Source organism: Cystoisospora suis (assembly GCF_002600585.1).
Source record: "Cystoisospora suis strain Wien I chromosome Unknown contig_153, whole genome shotgun sequence".
Taxonomy (NCBI): domain Eukaryota; phylum Apicomplexa; class Conoidasida; order Eucoccidiorida; family Sarcocystidae; genus Cystoisospora; species Cystoisospora suis.
This window is the reverse complement of record NW_027152955.1, coordinates 73,213-84,053: the sequence shown is the minus strand read 5'-3', so window position 1 is coordinate 84,053 and position 10,841 is coordinate 73,213. Positions and strand designations below refer to the sequence as shown.

Here is a 10,841-nt window from a genome sequence, read left to right as displayed (position 1 = left end):
GGAAAATAAGGAAGAGTACAGGAAATCTGGGCACTGCACGCTAAGACGACGAGCTGGCAACACTGCTTCAAACTGCCGCAGAAAATCAAAGAGAAGAGAATTTTCTCCCCGGGGGGCAGCGCGGCAAACTGTTTGCCGAAGTCGAGTGTTGGCGGTCCGGGGTTCCTCAGCAGACACGTCGCTTCATGAGGTGGTTTTTCTTTCTCCCGCTTCGAGAGACGTGGCTTTATTGTATAAAAGCCGACGCAAGCTTTTTTTTGCCTGCTTGTTCGCACCCCGGCTTGAACCAAATCCCCGCTTGCCCGGCTTGGGGACGCATGCATGAGACCCTCCAACTATTGCGCAATTCGTCGTCATCGCGATGATATCTCCCTTCGTTTTTCCTCGTGACTGCGGACCGGGTTTTTGGATTTCCCTAGTCCGGTCACCGCTCACGATGAATCACATCGCCTCCTATCATTCTGACTTGGCGTTTAAAGAACCCTCTCTCTTTCCAGTTCACCGCGAGACCGCGGAAACCTCTTACGACACTGTCTAGCTTCCTCTGGAGTATTCACTTTTTATCCGCTTTAGTGGACTTTTTTCTTGCCGAGACCCGGCGCCTGCGGTTTTGCCTGCGTGCATCAGGGAAGGGCACAGGGCTTGTAAAGCAGTCCTTACCATATAGTTTGGTCTTTTTTCAAGTATTTCGATTTCTTTTGCTTAGTCTAACTTTTTTTCGTCAAAGAAACATGAATTTGTCATTACTTTCGTCGGCTTTCCTCCCCCTTTTTCTCTTTCTCGCCTAAATTGTCCAGCGGCGCACGTTCTGGAATAGATGCAATGCTTTTGTCTCTTTGGGTGACTACCCATCGAGACAAAGATACGGAGTCCTCCCATTCCACTACGCCTGCAGACCCGCCAGGTTTCTTTTGCTTCCTCAGGAGGACAAACTGGGCGGGGTTTCGTCGGTCTCTCTAGCGAGGAAGCTAACGTTCTTCCGAATTTTCCCCTTCTGCTTATGTTTCTGAAAGCGCTGCTCAACCAACAAAGAATGTTGGGCTGCACACTTGTGTGTGGTTCGTCGGTTGAGGGTAAGGGGTGTCTCATTCCTCTACGGGAGGTATTCGGTAAAATTGTATAGCGTGTTTGAAGCCTTTCATAACCCGAGAACGTGCCGATTCGTCCGCCTACTGCGACATAATGCAAAGGAAACCTGGTGGCGAGTAACGTCGCAGGTCTGCGTCTCTTCTCGTTGTCTCTTCGTCAATCCCGCTGTGCCGCCGGAAGAACAGCATACACAACAAGCGGTTTTTTGATGACCGCGCCGTCGTCTTCTTCCACTCACACCAATTTTCCGGCCCAGTGCTCTGGGCCCCCTAAGCGTCGAATTCAACCCTCTGTGTAACGTTGAAACTTGCTTTTCTCTTCGGTCAAGTCGTTCTTAGGACCTACCGGTTTCACTGTCTCTCTCTTGTTTGCTTATATCTGCGTGTACATTCACCTCACCCACTGTTAGCGTTCACTCCCCATTGCACCCTTTTTTATCTACATATTCTAAATATTTGTGTCGGCGTTTTCTGTGTCGAGAACCTTTCTCATCTTGGAAACAAAAGCTTTCGAGTGAGAGGATCGCTCAGTTCCCGACTGCTGACTGACCAATCAGTCTACCAGTAGAGATCCCAGCTTGTCTGTTCTCCGGTCCCCTTTCACCTCAACAACGCGTGAGTAAGGGGATGACTCGACCGGTTACGTGAATTGTTGAGACCTTCCCAGGTGTATCTCACTATTCGCAGTGAATATGGTAATTGGACTTTGTAAAAGGAGAGGATTGATGTAGGGTAGGTTGGGTTTTGTTGGGTATTGTGTGGAAGAATGGATGAAGGACACCCCGACCGTCAGACGACCGGCATCCCTACGACTGGGGAGGCAGGTGAGATGATAGATTCTTACCATCATGATCATCATGATCATATTCCAGCAGGTGAAGAGCATCACGGTCCTGCCGTTGCTTTATCCTCTACATCGTCCTCTTCGTCGGCGTATCCTCAATCTTCAGTTTCTCCCTCTACTGTCCAACAACCGCCAGTCTCCATGGCAGATGCTTCTGAGGTGCCGGGTGGTTGCCTGCCTTTGAAAACGGGAGGTCTAGCAGCTGTCTTACCTCTAACGTCTCACGAGCAAGAAGATGGCCAAGATGATTTCGAATCATCCGGAGAGGCAAGTAGAGGAGGGGAGTGGACGGGAGTGGGTACGGGTCGGCGTCAACATAGTAATAATCCACAGACATCTTTAACTCTTTCTCCTTGTCCTCAGCCGGCTTCTTCTGAGATTGATGAGGGAGAGAGAGATGAGGTGAGCTCTCATCCTTCTACCTCGTACATGGATCAGAATGACGTAGACCGCACAAATAGAGATCCTTTAGCGTCTGAATCAGAAGAGAATCATGCCACAACATCAGCTCCCTCTCGCCAAGAGAATTCTGTAACTTCTCCTCATTCTCCTACTGTCCCCCGGTTGAACCAGTTGCTTCTTTCCGATACGACTCATCATGACAATAGTACTACCCATGGTGAGACGCCGTCTCATAGTCAACGGGAATCGATCGGGGGAATTCCCCCTCCCCCGTCTTCAAATGTCTCGATCTCTCATGAAACAGCGGGGGTAGGTCCTGTAGGGGGGAGCTCAGGACCTATCCTTCATTCTTCTCCTTCTTCACCGGTTTCGAGCCAACATAGTACTTCGGGTAGCAGCTGTAATAATACACCTGGTCGGAACTCGGACTCGTCTTTCTTTCTTTCCAGTACAGCGGAGCCTTCTTCTCCTCCTCAAACGTCATCTTCGAAGACAGGACAAAGTACCACTTCAGATTTCGTCGTGCCTCTGTCTCCTCGTCCACCAAGTCCCCAGCCCGGGGGCTGTTCCTATCCACCATTATCAGGACGAGGTACAGGTAAAGCAGGATCAGGAGGGGGTGGCCGGTCATATGAAGGACGAGGAGGAGGAGGACCAGGGGGAGGACTGTGGCGTTCTGAAGGCTTGAGCCCAGCGGGAGGAGGAGCAGGAGGTAAAGGAGGAGGAGTCGGGGTAGCGAATAGTCTTTCTTCCTTACTACAAAGAGATTCGACAGCATGGGGTATGTCTTCTTCTGCTTCTCTTTCTTCTCTATCTCTCCTCGTTGGAGGGGGAGGCGGAGGGACGGGAAGTGCCGGAGGCGTAGGAGGAGGGTCTGGGACTCAAGGTGTCTCTCCGACTGTCGGAGGGGGGAATCGTCCACAGCATCCCTTAGTGCATGCATCTACTCCTTCTTGGGTGAAATATGGTGAAGAGCATTACCCTGAGGAGGCTGTTCCTGTGGAGTACCAATGGGTTGAAGATGACGGAACTTGTTGCTGTTATGTCACGGACTTTCTTCTCTACAATAAAAAAGGAGAAAGGCTTCTACAGATTGAAACGCTGGTAAGGGACTCCCTGACTTGTACAACAGAAAAGGAGTCTTTCTCACTCACCGAGTCTTGTGGGGAGACGGAGAAGACGGGGATGGCACCAAAGCCATCTCTCTTCTTTCTCCTCCGTAAAGTCGACTTCAAGAACGCAGTTCTCCGGGTTTCGTTCACTGTCAAGTGTAGGATGCCTCATCGAACAATACCTGCGACCCTCAACAAAGACAATGTCATTGCCGTATCATTTGGTGCTCTGAGGAGAGGCGACTGAGTGTGTAGGGTGGTGTGTGTGCTTAGTGCAAAAAGCATTACTTTAGTTCGAAGGGTTCTTCGCACGTATCCTACATGGACGTAGTTCGTCTTTTAGCTTGGTTCGGGTCCCTAGATGCTTTCCAGGCTCCTTTCGCTCTTTACACAGCGCCACATCTGTCAGATAGAAGGGAGTCTCTCTCATCAAGATAACACTTGCATGTATCTACGGACACGTGCATTCGTTGGCACGGAACAAACGAGGAATGAGGGGATGGGGGCTGATGAGCAGGTAGAACCAGCCTGAAAAATAGGAAGCTTTTCTTGTTTTCCTAGGAGTTTCTTGTTCCGTTGTGTAAGGCCTCTGCATTTCAGTCCTCTCGGGGTTAAACAATCGCATGCTCATTGTGACATCGTGCAGCAGGCGAGAACTCTTTTCAGCAGCTTTGTAGAGATGGCCTGACGGGCGGCCCCATGTTTAGTGTTGTGATTGCCTCAACTTTACGCTCATATAAAGATGATAGGAATCAGACAGTCTCAAGGTACGCTAACCTTCACACGTGCTCACTTCTGTATCCCGAGCAGTACGCGTAGAGGATCTCGGTGGAGGCAAGAGGAGGCGATTAGCGTCATGTAGAGCGTTTTCCATGTCAGCAACGACGCTCCGGATCTATGTAACTCACGGATGTTGTACTTACTCTGGACTCTGTGAAGCCCCCATGATTGTCGTGCGTGTCTGATATATCTTTGTATCCATGTCTTTCCAGGATCATGATGATTCTGGAGATGTAGCACTCTACGGAAAACTAGTGCATGTAGCCTTAGTTCATCCGCCTGAAGCTCTAGAAGCTCGAGGACACCCGACAGTATACCAGGTGTACCCTCACTTACAACAGAAACGAAAGCAGCAGCAGCAGCAAGGAGGTCTTAGAGGAAGGAAGCCTCAACCGCACTTGAATAAGGAGGGTCTTGGAGCGAAAGAGGACACTCCTTCCTCTTCTTCCCTGCACAATTCTCAAACTTCATCATCTGCCCATACCCCTGAACACACTGGGACCGGAGGAGGCTATGAGTCACCTGAGCCTAGTGCCGCTGGAACACCCAGTGAAGGGGGACGCGGTGGAGACAGTGGAGCTTCTCTTCCGGGGGGGAGTGCGGGGTCGGCATTGGGAGGAAAGAAAGTCCTTAGAAAACGAGGAGGCATGTTACATCATCCCATCATAACTCCTAAAATTCCACGAGCTTTCAGAACGTTTCCTGTTCGTGTCGATTTAAGCGAATGGTAAGGATAAGGGGAGGGGGGGCGGAGCGCAAAGAATGAAAACTGTATGAATGCACTGTACGTTCCGAGTTTCTCCTCAAGGCGTTGTTGTACTCTTATTACGTGTTTTGTTGACTCTTTGGTGTGGAAAAAGGGACGGGCGTTTAGAACCTTGGGGAACTTCGAGGTAGATGATGAGATCTCGTCTACTTCATTCTTCAGTCACTACTACTACAACTATGGTCTGTCTACATGTATGTGGTTTTCTTATTTTTCTTTTGCTGCAGACACACAACAGACAGCGGTGTGAATATCTATGCTGACTTTGCATCGACGTGCGTTCCAACATTTCTGGAGTATGTGAGGGACACACTTCTTTTTGTACTTGTGCATTCGTCTTTGGCAAATCTGCTGCACGGCACATGCTCTGATAAGTTTTCGATCGTTGTTCCTGTTCCTAGATGAAGGGGAACCCGGATGTGTGGACAGGGGGCATATCAAGTGTTATATGTTGTTCTCTCTTGTGTTTCTGTTCGTTCTCAGGATTATTGACTACGGCCAGACACCAAGCCACACCCCATATCTTTGGTTGATTTCGTCGATGAATCGATTCTATCGCCTTGAGAAGCCTGCCGGTCGGTATGTTCCAATTGTCCAGTCTTTGAAGTATAAGTTTGAGGTTGCGTCACGCGTCATCAAGCAGCTATCTGTTGATCCCTCATGCTCTTATCAGTTCCTCGTTGACCGGTTAACTGCAGATTCACGATTGAAAGCTGCAGGAGCAACGAGGAATTCCTCGGAGTTTGGGGCCACAGGAGGAGATGAGAATCGAGGAGGTAGCGGAGGGGGACGCGCGGATGGAGGGGTCGGGGGGGGGTTACGTAAGAAGAGACGGACGACGACTGGAGGAGGAGCCGGGTGTGATGAGAATGATATGGAGGATGATGAAAAGGAAGATGGAGAAGAGGAAGTTGATTTCCCTGTCTCTTCAGGACAGGGGTCGATCATGTCTCCTCAAGGTGGAAAGGCTATTGTTGCGGGAGTGAGTCCGTCCCAGGGGGGAAGAGAAACGTCGTCTCTTCCAAACACTCCGAAGCTGTCGACTGCTGCTGCGGCGTTTTCTTCATCATCGGGTGTCGCTGGTCAGGAAGATGATGAAGATATGTTGGAAAGAAGTCCACAGCTTGGCCCGAGTGATTCTACAAGCTCAAGAGGTGAAGGAGGAATCGGTTCAGGGCAGCAGTTACTCTCAGGTTGTCTATCTCCATCCCAAGAAGGAACGTCTTCTTCCGGTCCTTCTTCCAGTCCTGCGTGTGCGAGCGACATGGGAAATCTTGTTCTCCCCGCTGGACTGTGTTCTTCATCTTTAGCTCTCGATCCATCCTCCCTCTTTACGGCGTCCAAGTTTATTTCAGCTTTAGCAGTGAAGAAAAACAAGAACTGTCATTTGTTGTCTCTCTCTGATCCTGATGGTACAGGGGTACGGACATTACCAGATGGTTCGATCTCCCCGGAGAGTCCTTGGGGGGCGGCATTCGCAGTTGAGGGATGTACAGAAGAGTCTTTGATTGAAGTTTTTCCTTTCTTAGAGTCTCAAGTTGCAGCCTTTGAAGCTTCCACAGGTACCACAGGACTTGTGGGATCTCCCTTCATGAATGCTCTCCGAGCACGCGTGTTGAAGTGGGCAGGGAAACTTGAAGATCAGAGTGGTATTGATGAAGTTCCTCCTGTCCAGCAGAGTATGACACCAGAAATTTTAGGAGGTCGTACACCAGAAGGAGGACTCTTCACGCACCAACCACCTGAAGTTGTCGCCAAACTCGATGAGTTAGCGGCATTTGCTGCACATGGACTTCATCCAGGTATGTCTCCGGCAACATACGGAGGGGCTGGAGCAGGGCCAGACGGAGGTCCAAGTTCTCAGTTAGATAGTAGTCCAGGTTTCATCGACCCCAATGGCTTCTATGGAAGTCCCGCAGGAGGCGTTTCAGGAGGAGGAGGGAGAAGTCGACGACGGGGAGGAAGAGTTCCAGCCAAAGCCGGCAAAGCTGGCAGTGCTTTCTCTCTGTATGGAGACGGTCATCGAGAGGGCCGGAGTCATGCGCGGAATGCAAAGAATGCGAGTGGAGACCAGAGTGAGGTTGGAGATGAAGGTGATGAACAAAGCGTAGGAGCCGGGAGAGACCAAGATGGTCCTAGTGGTAGTATAGAAGGTGGCGGGAAAAGAAGTGGAGCTAGTGGAGTCAAGAGAGAGCCTGATGATGGTGGAAGAAAGAAGGAAGGTGAAGGTGCAGCTGGTACTGGAGGTCTTGGAGGCGGAGAAGGAGGAGGCGACGAGGAAGGAAGTAGCGGCAGTAGTACAAGAAAAACTAAAAAAGAAGAAGATCTCAAATGGACAATGGACGTTAAAGAAGGAGAAAAAGAAGAAGACAACATTGACAAAGATGATGAAGATGATTTACTCATGGCATTACCTGACTGGGGAGCCCCCGGTGATCCTGCCGATGTTAAAGATGAGCTCGATTTAGATCCGGAGGATCCCGCGGTAAGCCTATATGACTGGTGTCTCCTTTTCTTGAATCAACTTCTCTTTTTACATATTGTACGAATAATCGTGTTAACTCATCTTTGTATTGCCACATAAACTACTCTTTTCGCCTTCTACATGGTGACCGTTCACCGAATGATAGAGGCTTTATACTATATGACAGTGTTCTTCCCTGAATAATGACATCACATTATACAGGCTCTCTCCATCATGGCTTTCATATACACAGAAAACCAATGGTACCTCACAGTCATACATACCTGTATACACAGGTAGATAGATACAGCAACATCAGAAAGGTTAGGCTATATACCAGGCCCCCCCCTGATAACCCGTTTCCTGGTTCAGGTGTAGAGAGTCTTTCCAAAGCACTTATGGGTTTCAGAAAGAGGAGCTCCTGTTATTTTATCTAGCTATGACAGGCACAGATACATCAGTAGAAACAGGCAATAACAATCAAGGCATGGGGATTGCGTTGCGTAAGACGTAGGTACTTTACTTACAAGCCATTCTGAGAATCCTAGGAGCTTGTCAACATAAGATCTTGAACACCAGTGTACGGTCTTCGCCGTTTTTCCTTATAGGCTGCTTCCATCTGTCACGGTTGGAGAATCACTTGATGCAGCACGCCATTTACTAGCTGACGAGAAGTGAAGAGCGGTGGCGCGGCTGGGACGATTAGGACAGATGCGACCTGTATCCTAATCTTCTGCGTCGTTGTGCTCCTCCTATGACATCGACCCTACTGTCGGAGAGATACACTGACTTTTTCAAGAATACATTAACCTGGTTCTCTCTTCCTTTGTCCTTCTTCTGCCTGCTGCGCACCTTCTTGTGTTCCTTTCCTCTGTTCTTGTGCTTTTACGTACAGTATGCTCGTATACCTTTATCCGGGTCGGCCTTTTCACCCTACGACTTCCCTGAGCTTCTGGAACTTCAAGATTTCTGGAGAGTCTTTTCTGAACTCCTGAGATTGCCCATCTTTCCCATGGATATCCTCGAGGCTGCCTTTCTGTCATCTTCATCTCTCTTAATTTCTCGTGAGCTTGTTCAACGGGCTTTCAAAAAAAAGAGGAGTAAAGCTTCGGGAAACGGACGAATGGATGGTACACTATGCTTTGCTGCAGCGGCTGCAGCTTTAGCACCTTGTCCACAGCCCTTTCGGTTTGTTCTTCCCGAAGAGTTCCAACAGTACGGGCTCTCGAGGTATCATCATGGAAGAGACTCTGGAGAAATCGCGAACATCAAGGCTGGCGTCGCTTTGAGAGATGCTGCCGCTAAAGCTTTACTTGCTGGGTGTGATTCTGCGACTGCTGCTGCGTTTGTGAAGGAGAAATCAGAGACAGGGGGAACGAAGATCTCGGAGGCGAAGAAGGAAAAAGAAGACGACCACCCGATGACTGGTGAAAATTCAGAGAGAAAGAAGGTTGTCTCTTCAGACACCAAATCAGAAGGGATTATATTGCAGAATGGAGTGCCCGTAGGGGGAGAGAACGGTAGTGCAGACGAAGAGAAACTAGCTGCTGGAGGACAGAGAAAGAGTACAACAGGGGGATTAGAGGGTGATGAGTCAGGGGAGAGGGGGGCAGATATTGTCAAGCGTCATAATGAAGGGGAGAGTAACTTGTTCTCTTCTACAGAGGAATCGGATGCTGTCCAACCAGTGTCTTCCACACTTGGTAGTAACAATGACTTGGCTTCTGTACGACATTTAAAAGGAGAATCTGATGAGCCAACTGCTTCTCCTGTCTCTGGCTCAGATCTCCCTTCAGTTAAACTAGAAGAGACGGGTGATGATGAGACGGCTACCGCTGCTGGAACTTCGGCAGCTCCTGTGTTGGATTCCTCCGCGTCGTCTGGTGTGCCTTGCCAGGGAGAATCCGACTCAACAGAACGTGTTCACGATGCCGTTAAACCTCAGGCCTCTCCGATTACAAGTGAAGAGCCGACTTCCTCTCCTGCTTCCTTCTTCGCTCAGAAGCAGAATACCTTGCAGTATCCTTTTCTCCGGTCCGCTGCTTTCCCTGTGTTCTTATCTGATGCGGTGTATCTTCGTTTGCTTCAGCTAGCCTTTCTTCACGTACATGAAGCTCTCAGCCGTCATGCTAAGGCTTCTAATTCTACAGCTGAGAAGGGCGGCGCAGATGGCGCTGGAGGGGGAATGGAGACACGAGGTCATCAAGGGCCTCTGCCTTTGGGAGTATCCGCGGCTTCCACGTCAGTTTCCTTACTCGCTTCGTCAGCTGCATCAGGCACATCAGCTCTTGGGACTGCAGCTGCTGGAGTCCAGGGCTTTGGCTGTGGTGGGTTACCGGGAATTCCAGTTGATATACCTGCTGCGGCTACTTGGCTTGGTACTGGTTTCTTTGGCAGTGGAAGTCAAGCCTTGTCTCTCGGTGGGGGTCTAGAATCGAGAGATATCTCTTCACGAGAAACTGCAGGTCTTGCAAACAGTTCGATTGCAGACAATCAATCATGCGGTTCCCGCAGTGGAACAGGTGGTGATGGAGTGCTGAACCAGCAAAAGGGGATCAATGGCGCCGTGTCGAGCTATGAAGGCTCGAGTTTACAGAGTAACCCTACTCCGGTGTTTGGAGTAGAAAGCACTCATCGCACAAACACAGACGCTAATGGCTCAGGGTCTCTATCTTTCCTTGAAGGAGGAAGAACGATGATACCTCAGTTGCAAGGATACAAGACTCAAGGAAGTGGTGAGTACAGAGGGACTGCGTCAAAAGCAGGAGGAAGTAGCTCGTCTTCCTGCGGAGGTTCCCATATGAAGCAGTTGCTCTGGCGACAGCCTGGAGCCTTTCAGCAGCTACGACGGCTTGTACCTCAAGAAGAGACTCTGACGGAGATACACCCCACTGGGGCTGCTGATACCATGCCGGCAGGGGGGTTAGATAGTTTGAAGGAGAGACGAGGAGAGCAGCACAAGTATGATGATGGAACTCAAGGAGGCGGACAGGGACGAGATATGCCTGTCGATGGTAGTCGTGATGCTGGGCGAGGCGTAGGCACGAGTTCAAGATATATGAGTAATGAGGGAGAAGGATATGATACCGACGATGATGAGGAGGAACCGGAGGTCTTACGTTTGTTGAATGGAGTGCCTCCGGACCTGCGATTGATGGATTTCCTTACCTGGCCACTTGTTCTTCAGCGAATGCTGTTTGACTGTCTGTATACTCCACGAAGAGTAGCTGTGAAAAAACCTAGGAAGATCACACAGTTCACTGGGGGGAAGCCCGCCTGTGGTGCTCAACTGACTGCAGAGGGTGAAGGAAAACCAGACGGTACTGAACAAGACAGGGAAGAGGAACAAGAACCGAAGAAAAGTCCCACGTCAGTCACAGAAGAA

At 49.8% G+C, this 10,841-nt stretch overlaps 1 protein-coding gene across 1 annotated transcript in view; it reads left to right on the top strand.

Moving 5' to 3' along the window:
• The first annotated feature begins 367 nt into the window (after positions 1–367).
• The window catches only part of CSUI_000343 (chloroquine resistance marker related), a 24,557-nt gene continuing 14,083 nt past the window's right edge, over positions 368–10,841 (top strand). Inside the window, exons 1-4 of the mRNA XM_068060577.1 lie at positions 368–3,438; positions 4,439–4,953; positions 5,476–7,477; positions 8,352–10,829. Coding sequence (XP_067927448.1) covers positions 1,855–3,438; positions 4,439–4,953; positions 5,476–7,477; positions 8,352–10,829 — 6,579 coding nt within the window. The 5' untranslated portion in view covers positions 368–1,854. The remainder of the gene's footprint in view (positions 3,439–4,438; positions 4,954–5,475; positions 7,478–8,351; positions 10,830–10,841) is intronic.